At 37.2% G+C, this 20,240-nt stretch overlaps 1 protein-coding gene across 6 annotated transcripts in view; it reads left to right on the top strand.

Annotated features, from left to right (window-relative positions):
* csnk1a1 (casein kinase 1, alpha 1) overlaps positions 1-20,240 on the top strand; it is a 69,619-nt gene that overhangs the window by 22,851 nt on the left and 26,528 nt on the right. For 4 of the 6 annotated variants that reach the window (XM_044126785.1, XM_044126780.1, XM_044126782.1 and 1 more), the window contains exons 5-8: positions 2,503-2,586; positions 11,525-11,664; positions 17,147-17,225; positions 17,711-17,785. In XM_044126785.1, the coding sequence (XP_043982720.1) occupies positions 2,503-2,586; positions 11,525-11,664; positions 17,147-17,225; positions 17,711-17,785 (378 nt within the window). The remainder of the gene's footprint in view (positions 1-2,502; positions 2,587-11,524; positions 11,665-17,146; positions 17,226-17,710; positions 17,786-20,240) is intronic. The other 2 variants (XM_044126783.1, XM_044126784.1) reach the window with 1 other exon arrangement.

Raw genomic sequence — 20,240 nt, forward strand, 5'->3', positions numbered from 1 at the left:
TTGATGTATTTTATTTTTCTCAAGCACTTCACGTGTGTTTTGAGTTGCCTGCACAACAAACCAGGATGTCCGTGTATCCATCACTTGACACATTTATCCTTGCAGGATCGCAAAGGGGGGGCTGGTGTCTATCTCCAGCATTCAAAAAGCGAGAGGCAGAGTCAAACCAGGATGTATGTTGTGAAATTTAAATGAAAAATTTTTAAATACCACTTTTGTCATTTGGTGATTCTGCTACTGTCACTACTTTATTTATCCTGCTATTACAACTATTAAGAGATTCTAATTTTGATTGTCAAGAGCATAATTTTATTAACCCCAACTTTTATCTGAGTTCTCCTTGTGTTGATCTCTCTACTCTTACCCCTAATTTGAAGTCTTGTCAGACTTGGGAATGAAGATAAATGCAGTCATTAGTTTTGATAGCCATGTATTAAGAGGTAAAATCTTTATCACCCTAGATGTCTGTCTAGGGTTAAATTTTTATTTTGTAAGTGTGACTTGGAAACACTGATCCAAGCATAAACATTAGAAATATTGCTGACTAACACTTGCAATTCAGTATTGTGATTTAATAAAAAAATAATTAAATTGTGATAAAGTTGGAGCTGGACGATATGGCTGACAAACTTATCACAATGTAAACATTCCACATGTCTATAAATAATGAATGATTTGTTTTTTGTTTCTAAATATTTGAAGTACTGTCAAACCAATGGCGTGACCTTTTCTCTTTTATCCACAGTTTACTCCGTGCCGTTATTTAGTTTTAAGACGTTATGAGGCATGGTGGCAAAAATTAAACTGCTAATGCTCAAGTTACTCAACAAGTTGTTGTTAGATAACCAGTGAGAAAGAAACAAAATTAGTAGAGCAGCTAAAGTCTTTTCCTTGTCTACATCTCCCAGTGTGCCGTGTGGTTCTTGATCAGATTTGAGTGAATATTCTATATATTTAGTATTTTATCAGATATGTCATCTATTGATATTGAACTCACGTCTATTGCAATATGTATAATTGACTTATTCTTTAGCCCTATACAAAGTTTACTATTTTGTCACCGATTTCAAAAAGTGAAACTTGTGTAATATAGAGATTCATAATGCAGTAAAATATTCGAAACATGTCTTGTAATTTTACTGAATATGGTTTACAGCTTGCAGCTTTTAGATAATCTGCATTGTTGGTTCTTGTGTCTCATCTTCATCTTGACAATATCCTCTAGATTTTCTATGGGGTCAGTGCAGTCTGCTTGTTAATCACGCACTGCAACACCAAGGTTATTGAACCAGCATTTGGTACTTTAGCATTGTGGGCTGATACAGATTCCTGCAGCAACATGTTAACAGCATCTCCATAAAACTTATCAGCAGAACAAATTATGAAGTGCTCCAAAATTTTCTGGTAGACTATCTTCTTTCGTCACCTCAGCCTCTCGAAGATATGATTATCCCTGTTGCTGGTGCGCATTTTTCTTCCACACTTTCCTGCCAGTTAACTTTGTATGGTTTAAAATACTTTTCTTTTTAATGTTTTGTGGGTCTACTCTCTGTAAGCCACAATCAATAATCTTACAAAAAATAAAGGCTCTGTGTAATGAATTGGTGTCTCACTTTCGGAGATAAGGTAAAATATTATTGAATATTTCATCAATTTCCGGAAACTCTATGAAATACACCAAGTTAACACACATTCACAAAATATTTTGACTGTAACTTCGAAGCACCTAATGAAAGTAAAGGAACAAAATGGATGAATATGAAATTCTGGAGCACTACCTTCATTGGGGTCCTTCAATTTCTCTTCAGACTTTCTCTTTAGGAAGTGCAATGACAAATACAAAACAGCCTCAGCAGTAAACTTTTAGATTATAGTAGTAGGCAATCCTTTGCTCCATACAGAAAAATTAGTGTGACTCCCATGCTCAACTTACAATTGAAACCAAACTTGTTACTGTCCTGCAATAAACCCTAATTTTTGATTGGGTAGAATAATTCTTGCATTAACACCAAAGTGCAAGGGCTGTTCAACGCTTGTTAGATTATCTTAAACATTCTTCAGAAAGTTTTTACATGGTGAAAAAGGAATTCAGTTCCATGCTTTGTTCACCGCTGAATAAATACAAATGATGTTAAGTTTTCTTTACTCTGACTGTGGCAAAAAGTGCTGAAACAAGACTTGAGATATGTATCAGCGAAGCCCCCCTTCTACATCCTTCTGGTTCCTTCAGAAAGTGATAGTTTTAGTTTTTTCCCCCTGAATGATGCCCTCAAATATCAAATCTTGAGTACCTAATATTTTTAGTAGCTTTCTCATCCTCTTTGGGGCTTTTTTATACAGAGGTCGATCCTTTCTCTAGCTGCAAAGAACACTGCCGGTTGCACGTACCCGAGAAAACCATGTGGGCGTAACAGAATTGCCTGTTTTGCTCATGTTAATTTTGACTAAAGGTGGAAAGCAGCTGTTTAATTTTGACCCCTGCCCCTCTACTGTCTGCCCTAGTGTTTAGACTCGTCAGTGGGGAAGAGGAAAAGAAGCTTGGCTGTTAGCTCTTCTCAGGACCCATCTTTCTCAGGATTAAACCAGGTGTGACATTTACCACAACACCCGCTGCCTCACTACAGCATTTGTTGCTTTGCTATTGAATGTTGGTTTTAATTGCATTGGTCCACAAGCTTCCATCATACCCTGGCATAGTACTGGAAACATGTATTGTCATCTTTTTGCTGTATGAGAAGATTGGAAACTCCCATTAAAATTGCCATGTGTACTTATTATAGTTTCCAGTTATTTTAGTCATTTCAAATTTGACTACCTGTGTCCGTAAAGCCCAATTAATTTTGTTCTCATAATTTGTTTGGAATGCCTGATGTAATATTTTATTCTTAGAGCTGAAGCAGTGGTAAACTTGAAATGTATGAGGTTGCAAGTTAAAGTTCACCAATTTCCTGCTTTTGGCAGTTTGATTAAAACTATCATTTTGTGTTCATTGTAGTCGATCTATGTAAAATCCCCCTAGATATTCTGGCTTTGCAACTGAAAGACGAATCAATATACTCTTAAGGTATTGGTGTTTAAAAATTGTCACTGTCCACTCCTCTACAGAGCCACATAACTTTCTGGGAAAGGCCCCCTCAGAACAGTTAAGGCCATGTTGCACTTTTAGATGCCCTTCTCTGTCACTTCAAACTGTCAGAGGTTTATGATTTTGATATTGAAAAATTGACTTTTTGCTGGTTTATGTTACCATTGGCGACATGGATACTGGTGGTGCTAAAACCTCTGTCACAACAAGAAGGAACTTCGCTGTGTTGCATGAAGAATGATAGTCGACAACGTGAATGCTGGAAGTTTAGAATGGCTTTAAAATATCACAAATATTCATTCAGGGTTGTTTTCTGGGCATATGGCTCCTCCGTTCTATTTATTGATTTGCCACAACTGATTACATTGTTAGCTAAGAAGGAAACTTTAATGGTTTAAACTGAACTTTAATATTTATTAATATTTGACAAAAGTTCAAGGGTGAAGTTTTTAGACTAAGCTATATATATCTATAGATATATATATATATATATATATATATATATATATATATATATATATATATAGATATATAGATATATATATATATAGATCTCTCTCTCTCTCTCTCTCTCTATATATATATATATATATATATATATATATATATATATATATATATATATATATATATATATATATAAAACCGACCCAATATCATCTGTATTGTATATACAGGATGATACATCTAATATGTATATAAAAAAATCTAGATTGGGTATTTATGACAATATGCCTGATCCAAAAAGGGTAGGAGTATTCATGTTTTGTGCTCTGAGAAACTTAATAATTTATTTTCTGTTGTATTAAGAATTCTGAATTGTATTTTCTGAACCATTTGAAAGAATATTTGTTGCAGGTGATTTGTACGTGTTTGACCAAAGTCAGGGTTTCCTCCAGAAATCTAGTTAAACCTGATGGTAAGAGCACTTGGCCAGTCCACCAATGGCCAACTATGTCTTTGTGTAACTTTTTTTTTTTTTTTTTTCACAGTAACAATATGACTAGGTAACTATATGTTATTGGAAGACGGTGAGTATATTTAAACACACAACAATAGAGTTCTAAGTGCCTTAAATGGTCACTTAGACCAGCATAGGTCTGAGTGACCTATGCTGGTCAAGTTCAGAGCCGGTTTAAGGAATAGGTGGAATTGAATTTTAACACGGACCATAGATCTAAATGACAATTCTATTAAATTTGATTTACTGATTGTATCAGAGAAATTTAAAAGCCTTAAATTGTTTTACATTTAAATTTACGATTTCAAAGGGGTTTGCAAGTTTACTTTGTAAACTGTAAAAAAAAAAAAAAAAAAAATTATAGTTTAACATATCTATAACCTGATGTCAGCATCAGGTTTAGCCCTTGTGTTTGAACTAGGTTTGCTCACAGATGCATCTTCAGTGGTGGAGAAAGTATTCAAAAAATTTCCTTAAGTAAAAGTACAAATACACAGACAAAAATATACTCTAGTAAAAGTACCACATTATCATTTTTATTTGAGTAAAGGTAAAAACAGTACTGGGTTTTAAAAATACTTAAGTATTAAAAGTAAAAGTATTTGCTGAATGCATTATCTAATCGCTAATACAATATCATTAAGTGTATCTATCATATTTAATTTTAATACGACAGAAATATTGCATTTTAATGAACGCCATAGATAAAGCATGTTTTATTGTTTACTCTCTGTAACATAGTTTAGACTTAGATATGTGATTCTATGCATCATAATTTCAGGGATGGAAACATCTTGTCTCCTGTCTGAACATAGAATGAACGTCAATTTTTTGCTACTAGTGGCATTTATTTTAAAAGAAATAAATGCCACAGAAAGGGGTTGGAAAGAAGGTGGGTTGGGGAGGACATGGAAACAAGGAGCCACATAGCAGTATTGTAGTCAAGACCACCTAATACGAGACCAAGGCCAGCACCCCGCGCTACATGACACAATAAAATTAAGTGCATGTATCGAAATTGCATTTCAAATAGATCTGAACAATCCACATTCCTATAAAACACCTAGATATTAAATACTTAGAGCTGAAATGAATTTAACCAATATCATTAACAATTCAAACTATTCTTCATTCTGCTTTGTTTTCATCTCTGTGTCACAATCCGCAGAGGTCTCCTGCCAACCCTATAACGATAACACCCTGGGTGTTTGCCCATGTCAGAAACCACAACTGTCTGCATTATTAAACATAGCAATTAAGGCAATGCATTAACGGTAAACAATACTCAACTATGAACACTGTCGAGGCGCAACAAGCAAGAAGTAACGAGCAGAAGGAGCACCGAGATTGTTCTCACCCTCCCTCCAGCTGCAATGTCTTCCACCATGACAGGTGCCGAAAACCATCAAAGAGCAATGAGCATGCTCTGCGTTCTTACATTCTTGTTTTATTTATTCGGCAGTTAAATAAATCTATATATTTTTTAATGAAATAAAATAACAATAGCTGCTGCAGTGTACCCAGAGCATTACAAGAACAAAGAACGGCTCTCAGTGAGGCTTCAGTCCTATAGGACTTGGTAAAGATCCGTCCAGAAGAATCGGATCGTTCATGAATGTCATATCACTGTATATCAGACTTTGGTCACAGCGTTGTCCCATATATGCGACACCTCAGTCAGCACTTCCACACATTAATCCAGCACATGAAGAACAACTTTTTTTTCATCGCAGATGCAACATATGTGTCTCTGTACAGCTTGCTTTGCTAACATCATGTCCACATAGCTTACTTTTCTTTGAGCTTCCTTTCCAAGTGATACTAAAAGTTAGACGAAGCGCTGCTGATTTTACATGTCGCCAAGTCTTATGATTTATGTAGCGGAATTCTATTACTGACGATTAGACAGACATCTTCTCCCGCTCAGAGAAAACCACTGAGCCTCGGAGTGATGTCTTGGAGTGCCGCGTGCAAGTGAAAGGAGGAGGCAATGGGTAACAACAGACACAATTAGTTAAGTCACGTTATTGCTTGGATTTTACAAGCAGTAACGTGAAAAACGTGAAAAAGCCACAAATCTCTTCACAGTACGATAACGCTTCAGTTTTTGTTAAATATATAATCTTCCCTTACCTTGTCATATGGCTCTATACTATTTAATATTTTTTGGCAGCAGAGAGATCCTTTCTCTTTCCCATATTGCTTGAAACCTGTGGCCTGCTTAATAATGTGGAACATCCTTCTTAAATAGATTTCCTTTAATTAAGCCCACCAGACAAACTAATCAATCCAGTTCTCTGAAATTAATTAGTGATTCAAAGAACCCTGACACACAATACCATCTATAAATTTAATAGCACAAGAAAAAATGTAATCTTTGACACTTGAATCCAATTTGCATAATAATTTGGAACACAAAACAAAGACCTGGGTGGAAGGCGGTGACGTCAATGAGTATATGTGCTTGCTGTATTTGTGCTTGCTGTTTGTGCATTGCATTTATATGGCCATGATTCGTGAAACTCAGTCTCCCGGCATGCGTCGGATATGATGGTGTTATCTAGCAGCATGTCCTTGGGAGTGCCCACCTCCACAGTCACATGGATGATAAGAGGAGGGGGTGAGAAATTATATTGGTGCATCTCTAAACAAAACCATCCCCCTTCTAATGTAGATCTGTCTATTTTCAGCTGCAGTTGATTTGCAGTGTTTTTTGCAGTGTCAGCCAAATAAGAGTACTTGTTAGGCTGGAAAAACTATTACACAGATCCTTATTACATCAGAAAGCAGAGACTGTTTCACAGTCCATACATGCTATGGGTCCATTCTTTGTCAGCCAAATGAGAACACTTGTATATATCTTTAAAAGTTGAACTACAGCAGGTGCTGTGGTGGCACAAGGGTAAAACACAACTCATATAGAGGCCTTACTCCGCAACATGGACATCACAGGTTCGAGTCCGGGCCTGTTGACCTTTCCTACATGTAAGACCCCTCTGTCATTACCCACTTTACTGTCAATTCACTACCAAATAAAGGCAACAAGAGCCAGCTGATAAAACTTTAAAAAAACAAGTGTCCTAATGAAACTGAACAGGACACCCTGTTCTTTAAAGCCCTGCACAGCTGACAGCAAATACAGGATTTCCTTCAGTCTATTGTAGGCCGGGCAGGCCACCAGGCTTTACTTGCATTCCCACCAGGCTAAGAATTGTTTATTTTTTATTGTCTAATTTTTTCAACACACCGGTAGCAGTGTGTTACAGTGGTAGTACAGGTGAGTTAAAGAGTTCGAAGCAAAAGGAGTTCAGCCGTCTTTTATTGAGTGGAATTCTGTAACCACTGCCTTTCTTAACAACTTCAGGCAATAGTGACAAGTCACGAATCAAGGATCACAAAATTGGAACTTTAATTAGGATGAAACCAAAGTTCCAAAGAATATTTATGTTAATTGTATTTTTTTTGTATTTTTTAAAAGACTTCAAAGTTGGTTTTCAGTTATTATTAAAAATGTCTTCCAATAATACATAAATGCCTCATAACTCATATTTTTACACTTCCCGTAAATAAATTGCAGGGATAAAGCACAACACGCAAACATTTTTTTGACTCAACCATAGGGTGCTGGATGACTGTCCTAGCGTCCTACCGCTGGACTTACCAAGTTTTCTGACATAAAACAAATTAAAGAAGATGCAATTACAGACTAGCAGAGGTGTTATGGAATAAAATATAATATCCAATACGTTCCCTTTGAAACTAAAAATTAAAAGTGAATGTAAAACATTTTCTCCAGTTAACTGTTACTGTGGCACAGTCACAAAAAGTAAGGTTTAAGCACACAAAAAGGGAGATTACTGAATGCTGACACATGCAAATTCAGTGTGACAGAGGTGATATGCTCCTGATATCAGCGATGAGTGATCAGATGAGATCTGGTCAGGTTCACACTGATTGGCTCTTGGAGAAAATCTTTCTTCATGAAAGAGAACTTGGATCAACCAAGTAATGGTTGTTCAGAGTATTGGATGCACACTTAGCAGATTTAAAAGCCTCCACAACCAGACATGCATCCCCCATCGCTCCTCTTCATCCAAGGCAAGGTTGTGGAGGCAGCAGCATAAGCAGCGACATCGAATATGTGTTCAATAGTTTTCAAAGCATCTGAACGATTGTATGGTATTTTATCCGACTTTTAAGTCATTGCTGTTAGACATGCATTATAATTTTGTACCAGAAGAAGCCACAATCAATAAATCTGAATTTAAGCAATGGTTGAATTTTTTAATTTTGAAAACTATTAAAGGAATGTCAATGAAGCAGATCACAATCCCACCACTCCTGGTTTTGAGTCCACATCCAAGCAGACTTCTCTATAGAGTTTTCTGTCAATGTTTCACAAAAAGCTGTTGGTATTGGTCATTTTCCTTTTTGACTATATTATGATCTTGACAATATTGTCAGCTGCCATTGTTGGATAACTTTAAAATTAATGCATGAAGGCGCTGCAATGGGACAGGGGTAAATCACACCACCTATATTCAGAGGTTTGATTCCTGGCCTGATGACCTTTGCTGCATGTCTTCCCCCTCTTACAATCTGCATTTCTGTCTGACCACTATCATAGGCCACTAGAACCAGAAAATATATAAATCAGTCCATCTATTATTACTGCCATAAACTGTGTGCTGCTACATGATGTCGACACTCTTTGCCTGCACATGTGGGTCATGTTGCAGTCCTACCTAACCAGCTAGCTCCCCTAAAATTTAACATAAATATGGAATTAAAACACATGAAGCAACAGGTCAAAAACACTAACCTATTTATATCAGTTTACCGAAAGAAATCCTAAAATGAAATAAATTTTAAAAAAAGCATTGAATTAAAATATACACTCACCGGCCACTTTGTTGGGTACACCCTACGAGTCCTGTGTTGGACAACTATTGCCTTCAGAACTGCCTTAATCCTTTGTGACATAGTTTCATCAAAGTACTGGAAACATTCCTCAGAATCTGGTCCATATTAACATAACGTCACGCAGTTGCTGCAGATTTATTGGCTGCACATGCATGATGCGAATCTCTTATTCCACCACATTCCAAAGGTTTGCTATTGGATTGAGATCTGGTGACTGTGGAGGCCATTCGAGTACAGTGAACTCATTGTCATGTTAAAGAAAAAAGTCTAAGATGATTCGCACTTTATGAGATGGGGCGTTATCCTGCTTTAAGTAGCCATCAGAAGATGGGTACCCTGTTGTTATAAAGGGATGGACGTGGTCAGTAACAACACTCAAGTAGGCTGTGGTGTGAACACAATGCTCAATTGGTATTAATGGGCCCAAAGTGTGTCAGGAAAATACCCCCCCACACTATTACACCGTCACCATGAGCCTGAACTGTTTATTTTATACAAGGCAAGATGGATCCATGTTTTCATGTTGTTGATGCCAAATTCTGACCCTGCCATCCGAATGTCGCAGCAGAAATTGGCCCATCAGACCAGGCAACATTTTTCCAATCTTCTATTGTCCAATTTTGGTGACCTTGTGCGAATTCTAGCCTCAGTTTTCTGTTCTTTGTTGACAGAGGTGGTACCTGGTTTGGTTTTCTGCTGCTGTAGTCTGAAATTTGAGACCATCTCTTCTGGCACCAGCAACCATGCCATGTTCAAAGTTACTTGACTCATCTTTCTTCCCCATTCTGATGCTTGATTTGAACTGGAGCACATCATTTTTGCCATGTCTACATTGAGTTGCTGCCACATGATTGGCTGATTCAACATTTGTGTTAATGAGCAGTTGGATAGGTGTACATAATAAAGTGGCTCACAAATAAGTGAGTGTGCTTTCTCCAGGAAAGATGAGGACTCTGGTGAGAAACGGATGGTGACGAAAAGTTATGAAAAATATTTTTGAAGTGTACCAGGTGAATTGTTGACTGTTAATGCTTGAAGAAAGAATGATTTCCTCCCCATAATGTGACACCTGTGCAATAATCCAGCAATGTTGATGTTTTTGTGCAAGTTTTGTATTTCTGTCATTCAATTCAGTTTATTTATATAGCACCATTTCATGACAAATGTCATCTCAAGGCACTTTACAAAAAATTTTTTATTCATTCACACATACATTCCAATTGATCCTAGTTATCAAACAGTACACTATGCTCAATTAATTGATCAAAGTAGATAAAAACTTTCCATGTAACAACACCCAGCAGAATTCGTTGAGTCATTTGCTTGCAGCATTCACTCATCCTGGACGATCACATTGCAACAATGTCTTGCATTGTCGTTGACTTTACAGCAATCCCTCACACCAAGCATGTATGTAGTTTCAGTGGAGAGGTAAAACTCATCAGCTAGAAGAAAAGAGAGGAAGAAAGATTAGTTGATGGCTGCATTATCTCAGCTAGACCAGATGTAGCTTCTATAGAAAGAAAATAAAACAGAAAACAAAAAGTTAACAGTTAAAATAACAGCAAGGGATTCACATTGGAGAGTAGCAGAAGACGATGAGGAAAAAGTGCTCAGTTTGTCCTCCAGGAGCCTAAACCTCTGCTAGGAACATATGGATGAGTCTGATATATGATGTAGCTTGATTATTAAGGGCTTTATATGTAAGAAGGATGATGTTAAATTCTATTCTGGATTTAAGAAGTTAGGTGGCAGTAGTTAGGTCAGTAGTTTGGAGATATTTCAAGGTAGACAAAAACAAAACAAAGCAGTCAAGTCTAGGAGCGAAAAATAGCATAGATCAGGATATGGCAATGTCAACAGGCTGAGCCTGAACGATGGCGGTAAACTCTGAAAGCCATTTTGACAGGTTACAGACACCTGACCACATGGTGCAGTTGTGTGCAGACATTTTAAACTTTACTTACGGAGTACATTACGGAGGTAACTGAAATAAATTAATTTGAAATATAACATTGTCTTTTGCAGCACTGTCTGGGCTATCTCCCTTTGACTTGCATTTTTCTGGTAGAATTTTTGCCAGGCCAATCAGTGAACAATGATGTTGATTTTCTGAGTTGTTTTAGAATTCTAGTGTGCCTGTAGTTTTAGCTAGCAGCAGGGGAAGTGAACAAAGTTGTTCAGTTTGTGTTTGCTGCACTTCCATGATTAAATTAACATTAACAGCCAATTCGCTCAACTCTTTTTGCAGTGGAGAATGATTGTTTATACTTCAGGCTATTTCCATAGGCTTCATAGCATCGAACTTGCACATTACATACGTCACGGACAAACGTACTTTTGAAACTTCAACACATTCCAGCAATTGTTTCTCAGTGATCTGAGGGCCCACACCCTCTGGACAAAGGAAAGTATAGTACAAGGGGCTGGTGACAGTTATTTGTGAAAGATCTGAATTATAAAATGTTTTTACTCGTCCATTTTTAATTTGTTTACTTTCATATTACTGCTATTTGAGTCCTCGGTGACTAAAGACTGTATTCTCTCTCTTTCAGTTATTCCTTATTGATTTTGGTTTGGCAAAGAAGTACAGAGACAATCGAACACGACAACACATCCCCTACAGAGAAGACAAGAACCTGACAGGGACTGCACGCTATGCCTCCATCAACGCACATCTGGGCATTGAACAGAGGTGAATATCTTCTACTTTACCCTAATGGCTAATTTATCTGTAACGTGATAAATTTGTCACATGGGATGTGATCAGATTTAGGACTATGGCTCTACTGACAAAACACATGGAAGTTTCAGTTCAGTTAGATTTATCTATATCATTCTATTTTATGCCTGATAATTTTGCCAAACTTTTCAAAGAAATGGATCCAATTCATATTTAGAAATATATATTTTATTCAATCCAGTGTTAGACACATCTGGAGTCAATCGGGTGAATTCCAATTTATTCCTTGAACTCTACGAACCATGAGTAAACCCACAGTCTACGAGCAAAGTGCTCTGTAACAGTCAGATCTCCACTATTTGAGAGAGCAATATGTGAATAGAGAATTTTAACTTCTGTTCTGGGCTTAACAGGAAGTCTGTTGAGGGAAGTTAAAATAAGAAGAAAATGTCTCCTTACACTCGTCAGGTTTTGATGTCAAGAGACATAGTTGGTAGCAGTGGGACTCAAGTGATTCAATTCTGATTTAGGGGACCATGATTCAATTCAAAATCGATTCTCAAGTCTGAACAGATATTTATGATTTCTGCTTTAGTCTTTGGGTCTGCAAAGAATCCTTGTGATCTACGCCAGTCTGCTTTGCAAGGTAGAATTTAAAAGTGGAGACTCTAAAGTGTTACATTTATTAAATTTAAAAATGAATCCATGTTTGAATGTAATCACTGCACTCCCTACATCCCGTTTGTACGCAACTGGCGTTGCTGTTTACTTCCTGACATAATTCCAAACATTCTGTATTCCTGTCACATGCAGATACAAAAAAGGATAGAGGAAGCGGACTAGTTAAAGCAAAATGTCAAGATTGCTGTCTGATAGGGAGGTGTAATTTTATCAATTCTACAGTTTGTTTGTTTTTTATCAGGAGTATCAATACATTAAATCCTACTTTGAGTTTTATGTCAAATCCACATTAATTAAATGACAGCTATCACATATGAATTTTTTTCCCCCAGTTGCACATGTACATAAAATGAAATACACGAATTACATTATCCAATATAAGTGAATAAGACAAGAGAGGTTCCTTTTCTGCATAGCCAAATACACAAAGCCACACAATTAACATTTAAACAAAGCAAATGTATAACAAATGTATAGCAAAAGTATTTATTGCACTAGTATTACAGTTCAATTAGTTCAATCCAAGTCTTTGGAACAGTCACAAAATATGATCCACAGTAGAGCTCTACTGTGGATCATAGGGGTAGGTTTGGCTTTCCTTTATCATTTACTACAAAAAAAGCAATTTAGAGATGTTGTTTTTGTGAACCGTGCACGTATGGCCAGTATTTGTTTGTTCTAGGGTTAGGCTGTTTTTGTGCAACAGTGACAAAAAAATGGCAATAAAATTTAATTGGTCCCCCTCTTCGCAGCTGACGTTACAATTTCTTAAGTCTATCGGACCCATATAAAGCATCACAATTTTAAAGGTTTGCAACTGCCTTGCTTTTGTTGGTCCAATACTGACACTAGCACAATATTTACTGGCAAATTTTACATGGAACAGTCCACATACTGTATGCAAATAGGTTGCTTAAAATTTTTTTTAGCTTTTGCTCATTGAAATTTCCCAAGACTTCTAAAAAAAAAGCTATGTTGCATTTTGTTCAAGCTACAGAATATAACTTTAATTTAAAAAAATTCTTATTTATTAAAGCTGCCACTATGTTACGACAGTTTTCTATGAAACAGATAGTCAATCAATCAATCACTTTATTTTGGTAAATTGTCCACATTAAACACAAGAAACAACAAAAGAAAAAAAAGAAAACAATAGACAAACCCACAGTTTACCAAAAAAGGAATAGGCCGAAGCAAAGCTTATTCTTGCCTACCCTATTTTTTTACTTTACAACCTACCAGGATTTCTTCAAATTCAGATTCAAGTTCATAGTACATATATAGATCTACATAACAGCGTAAGATTTTATCATTTTACATTTTAAAGCTCTTTTAAAGTTCATCAAGAAAGGACATAACTTTAATTCATCATTCAATTCATTCCAGTTTCACACCAATAACTGAAACACATCTAGACTTTATCTGACTTTTATCTTTTGCACATTCAAATATAAACAAACCTCGCAAATTATATTTATTTTCTCTTAACTTAAATAATTTTTGAATACCAGAAGGAAGACTTTTATTCAATGCTTTATACATTATTTCCAGTATTTTTGTATAAACAATATCTTTAAATTTTAATATTTTACTTTGAATAAAGAGTTTATCAGTTGGTTCACGGTATCCCACCTTATTTATAACCCTTATAGCTTTTTTTTGCAACTTAACTAGAATATCAATAGTTGTTTTACTTGCATTTCCCCAGATTTCTGAGCAATAAGACAAATAAGGCATAACCAAAGAGGAATATATAACATGCAAGCCTTTAACATTTATTAAATCTTTTATTTTAAACAGTATTCCAATAGTTTTTGCAACTTTATTTCTAATATATCCTATGTGAGGCTTCCAATTAAGTTTATTATCTATGATAATCCCTAAAAATTTTGTCTCATAAACTCTTTCAATTTCAACTCCATTTATGCATAACTTTACATTATTATAGTTCCGATTACCAGAGAAAACCATGAATTTAGTCTTTCCTTCATTTAACTGTGAAAAGATCAATCTCCACCTCCTCGCTGAGCTGCTACTGCAATCTAAAATAATGCACCATTCTGACCAAAAACAACCAATCAGAACCAGGAGGAGGGTCGTAGTGCTGTTGGTCAACCTCATTCACTCACTCCTAAGTGGTGCTAATGGAAGATTTTATAAAGATTGTTTGAATTTCTGAGAGTAATAAATAATTTTTTTTTGTTGTGTAAATGTAAAAAGTGTAGAAAGAGGAAAAATCTCTGGAATGATGCTAATTAACAGTTTTTACAGACTACAGAGCGCACCATACTATAAGCCGCAGCTACAAAATTTTGGAAAAAAACTGGAAGCGTACACATATAAGCTGCACCAGGCTTTGAGCCGCTGGTATCTCTGCCTCTCCCGGTTTTCCAAAAGGACGCAGCAGAAGGTGACTGTAGAAGCTGAGTCGCCGCCACCCCGTCGGTGTCATTGATCTTCTCGCTCTGTCATTTTTTCACACGTCCATGTCCAAGGCTGCACATGGGAACTTTGTCATCATCTTCATTATTTTCTTTGGGTGGGTGGTGCTTTAGTGACGTCATTAATCTTCCACGGCAGTGTGTCACTCCAAGAAAAGTAGGATTTTTATTTATTTATTTTTTCCCCTCCAGGGGGTCTTTTTGTGGGCTCTAGTGTCCCTTATATGACAGTAGGCTGACAGGAAAGGAGGAGGGAGAGGGGGGAAGACATATGGCAAATGTCGCCGGGTCCGGGAATCGAACCCGCGACGGCTGCGTCGAGGACTCAAGGCCTCCAAACATGGGTCGCGCTATCCCCTACGCCACCAGAGCACACCCAAAACTAGGATATTTAACCCCATATGCTAACGCTAGCGTCATAAGTGCGCAACAGCTACTGACAGCTTATTTCCATTTGCATTTCCATTTGCTTGTGTCAAATGCTGTTGTTTGCGTACTCAAACAAGCAGGGTTAGGGTTAATGATGTAGACCCATCATTAACCTATGTGGCACATAAACAAGTTTTAACCACACCTGAGCAAACAAAACCTCTTTGAGCTCAACAATCAGATCACGCCTCTTAGTCTCAGTTCTCCTCCACTTACATCACTCAAACCACACGGTTTTTTCTGGAAGAGCTTCTTGGTTGCGTTAACACTTTGAAACATTTTCTAACTGGTCAGAGACCAAATACAGCAACCAGATTTACAGTTTGACCTCAGAAAATATTTTTCCAAAATAATTTTTAAATGAGCACTTTAAGGTTGGCCAATTAAATTGCCCTCACTCTCTGATTCCATTAAACCTATGTTAAAATGTTGTTAGTGGTGCTAATGTTCTTAGCAGCAAAAGGGGCCTCTAACTGAAATTTTGCTCAAGGCCTGTACAACTTTGAACCGGCTGTTTATGATGACTATATCTGCTGGACTTTGCATCTCTGCTGGACAGAGTGGGACACTCAAGGAGATTTAATTTGTATGGCGTTAGTAGTTCTTCCATTTCATGTTTAATAATTGCCACACAGACTGATTTGGTTGCTTAAGCTTTATAGCAGGGGTGCCCAAAGTCTGTCCTCAAGGTCTGGCATCCTGCATGTTTTAATTTAATTCAGTGTTCTTCTTAGGCCTTCTAACAAGCCATCATTTGATCCGGGTGAGTTAAACCAGGGAGAGAACCAAAACATGCAGGATGCTGGCCCTCGAGGACCGACTTTGGGGACCCCTGCTTTATAGGATGAGTTTTTCTGATCTCCATGCGCAGCAACTCTGCCTGACTGTAATTAGACAAAGCATTTTATATGGTGCAGTTTGATGCATCGTGTCAAACTGCGCAATATAAACTCAAATAAAATAAAATGATAAAACTACCACTCTGCATGAGGCAAGTGTGATATCTCCATGGATTTAACCACTGGTTCACTAATGCACTGGCCAACTAAGGAACACACACACAAACCTTATCAGCCAAAGAGCCATGTGCTAGGCAGCATGTTGAGATGTAAACACACATGCTGCACATAATTCTTTTTTCACAAAGATATATCATTCTCACCACAAGCTCAACACGGGCCTCTAAACGTGCAGCGGTTCATTTAGCGTTTCGCAAGCAGACCAAACATGGTGGCTTTTAAATTTAACTCATACTTTAATGAAGAATTCTTCTAAAGAACATGGGTCCTCACAGGATGTTGATATAAATGTCCTTACTGGTCAGCCTGTGTTCAGTTTGGGTGGGATCGACGCCAAAGTAAAGTTTAGAGATGCAGATGCTCCAGCAGTGTGATTGGTTCTTTCCCTGTTAAGTGCATCAACTATAGACCAACTTTTCAGGAGAGATTCTGCCCTGCAAAACGTGTAAGACACTGGGGGAAACACTGTTTAAAGAGGGAAATATCACAAGTCAATATTTGAAATTTCAGGTCAAGTCAAACAAGTCAATGTTTTCACATTTCATAATGTGAAAACTAAATAAAAATACCTGACATCTACACTGTCAAATATCTGAGTTGGAAATTAGTGCTGCTTTGTGTAAATCAAAAACTGCCATTTTGACCCTAATCTGCCAGGGGTGTGAAAATTGCTAATATTTGAAAAGGCTTTTGAATAAATTCTAGTAAGTTCAAAACATTTTTTTAATCACCATCCTAGAGGTTAACAGTCATGCTTAGGGCTGTTTACTTGCAACTTAGTCAGGATTCATGTTGATGCCAGGTCTGAACAGGACCTCAGATAAACAATATGTTGTCAGTAAACACAGGAAGAAGTAAACTAATATTTTACTTCAGCTGTATCTTGAAAGTTTTATACTTAATAATTCCCAATGTTGTTTGCAGTCGCCGTGATGACATGGAGTCTCTAGGCTACGTGCTGATGTACTTTAACAGAACCAGTCTGCCTTGGCAAGGATTAAAGGTATGAACATTCAACATAATTCATATTAGTGCAAGTTGTAGCCCATGCATTCACAAATACACGTTTATTCTTTCAGGCATCACTGTAATATTCACTACTATAATTATCATTATAGTTATTAATAACTACGTTTTCAGCATATATCTGGGACTAGAGAGCCAACAAGGAACCACATGTATGCCTATCAATTTTCTGCGATTGTGTTTACAAGGCTTAAAGTCTATATAAAACACTTTGCTTCTGTATATCAGTTTTTCCTTCTACAAGGCAGGTTAGACGTTCATTGCATTCCTCCACTCCACACTTAAATACAACAGTGTTGATACTAGATTTATTTTGCCTCTGACCTAAGGCTTACCCCTAGGTTATGGCCAGATTTTACCAAGAAAAACATTGGTAAAATTAAAACTCCACCAGGGGTTTGAATTATTTAACTTTAGATCAATCTGCTGTACCAATTTATTTTTTTCCCTTTTATTTTTTAGGCAGCCACAAAGAAGCAAAAGTATGAGAAGATCTCGGAAAAGAAAATGTCTACTCCTGTTGAGGTTCTCTGCAAGGTAAAATAAACCACAGACCATGCTGACATTTCCTAAGCTTTACTTGGTGGTTTGTCTTAAAACCAGCAAGTAACCCTATCCAGCATTTTTTTTGTTTGTTTTTCAGCTCATGCTGAGTGGAAAAACTGAGTTGTTGTATGTACCATACACTGCCAACATTTTACTCAGGTTCATGCTCCTGTTTGGGCCAACCACTGGGTAGCTCGTTTGATTGACTGGTGATAATAGTCTTTCCTAAAGAGATACTGCTCTCTCCTGTGAAGCAAAGGTCATGCCATGTAAAATACTTAGTCTGAAGGAATAATTCATTGCCCCCTCAGCTGTTGCTGGTAATGTATGTGATGTCATCAGTTTTGTTGTTGGTAAGTTACAGACTAGAGCTTCTGTAAACAATTATTTTAGTAAGCCAGTATTCTATCAATTATTCTTACGTTTAATCGAGTTCTCAAGTTTTTAAAAACGATCAAATAAAATACTGGTTAATGTAACATAACTGCAGTTTTACTATTGGATATTAATATCAGTCCAATTTTTCATGTTTGAGCATCCCTAACAATTACTTTTCTGTAGTTTAGAAAATTAACCTGTAACAGTAATAGCTCACTTTCTAAGTTAACCTGAAGAAAAGTTATACAAAAATCTGAAATTATATTCAATGTAATAATTAACAGGCAGGCTCACAAATCAGCTTATTAAAAATGTCTGTATTCCAGCATCTAGTTTATGTATTCATCTTCAGTCAATTTGATAGATGAACTCTCATATTCTCAGCCATTTATAGCTTTTATCCATGTTAGCGACTGGATTTGGCTCTTCCGACACACAGAAACACATCTACCAGCTATGTACCGCCTTGATGCGGTATGAGATCGGGATGATATAAAATTTATTTGCTGGTTTGTCCGTAAAGCTACACTTATGTTAAGCATCAACTGCAGCAGAGCTGCCTGCTGTGTTCAGTCTATCTGCTCACCTGTATAAATAGTGCAGCTGTGATCTTCCTCACCATTTGCTCTGAACCAGCAATCAGGCAGCAGCTCCTGGAGAAAGGCTGTCATACTCCAAGCATCATGCTTGTAGATTTAAGAATGCCCCGAAAACAATAAAAGCCTGGACATTATCATCAATCAATAAAGTCTTCCCAGTCCAAACTTGAAAATTGGACTTCATTCTGCTAACACTTAGTTTTTGTCAAGAACTCATAGGCGGAAGTGAGAGCTCTGCGCATCACAAATAATGACCCGGCTGGAACACATTGCGCTAAAAAATTAAACAATTTAACAAAGCTTTGAGGCAGATAAATTTCCCTCAAGGATTTATAATAATCGATTTACTCGAATCATTCAAGGAATTACTACCACCCTTATGCAGACACAACACCCCAATGCATTTGTGGCAATATCTGGTGATCATGCCTCATTCTCTTCTACACTGCCAACTTTTCACCAGTTGGTCAGCTGCTCCACCAGAAAAACAAGACATTGGATTTGTGTTATGCTAATGTCATAATGCATACGTCTCCAAACCAAGACCTCTTCTGGGGAAATCATAGTCCTGTTTATTTCTACTCTGAATACAAATCTCTTGTTAAGAGACTACCTGACTAATAGTCACAGGGAGCAGAAGAAGCCCTTCAAGTTTGCTTTGAAGCCACTGATTTTACTACTCTCTGCCTGCTACATGAAGATGACATCAGTGGCATGACACTGACATAAATATCTGATCATGCCTCATTGTTCTGGACAGTGCCATCCACCTTCCAGTAATAGTGAGATGCTTTCCAAAAAACAAACGCTGAATCACCAGTGACCTAAAGGAACAGTTAAACAAGAAAAAAAGAGCCTTAAGGGAATGAGACGGGGAGTTATTGAGGGAGCAGCTCCAAGTCAAGTCTAGAGACAGTAAGCCAAAGGAGGCTCGGATATATACAAACGAGATGAACAAATGCTTCAACAGCTTCAGTTCTGGAACAAGCTTATTATCTTCTCCTGTCCCCAGCCATACAAACATCCCACCTTCCTGTGACTCACAGCTTTCCTGTCAAACCTCAGATGTCCTATCTTCCACCTCAGTCATGGACTCGTCTGCTTCCACAAGTTTGTCTTCAACCAAATCAGGAGACACAAGAGAAGGTTCCACATCCTGTCTGGTTCCAGTAGCAAAGAAAACTCAGCTATCTGTTATCCTGACATCCCACATCATAAAAGTTCTAGAAGACACTTCTTATGGCCAACCCAAGTAAGCAGACAAGCACGTATCTGGACCCAATGGAATTTGCTTATTGCCGTGGAATTGGAGTTGAAGTTGAAGATGCCTTCATACACCTGCTTCAGCAAACCCACTGTCATCTGGACAAAGCAGGCCACACTGTGAGGAACATGTTCTTTGATTTCACCAGTGCATTTAACACAATTCATCCTGGTCTGCTCTGTGAGAAACTCAAGAAGACACAGGT

The sequence above is a fragment of the Gambusia affinis genome, linkage group LG09 (genome assembly GCF_019740435.1).
Source record: "Gambusia affinis linkage group LG09, SWU_Gaff_1.0, whole genome shotgun sequence".
Taxonomy (NCBI): Eukaryota; Metazoa; Chordata; class Actinopteri; order Cyprinodontiformes; family Poeciliidae; genus Gambusia; species Gambusia affinis.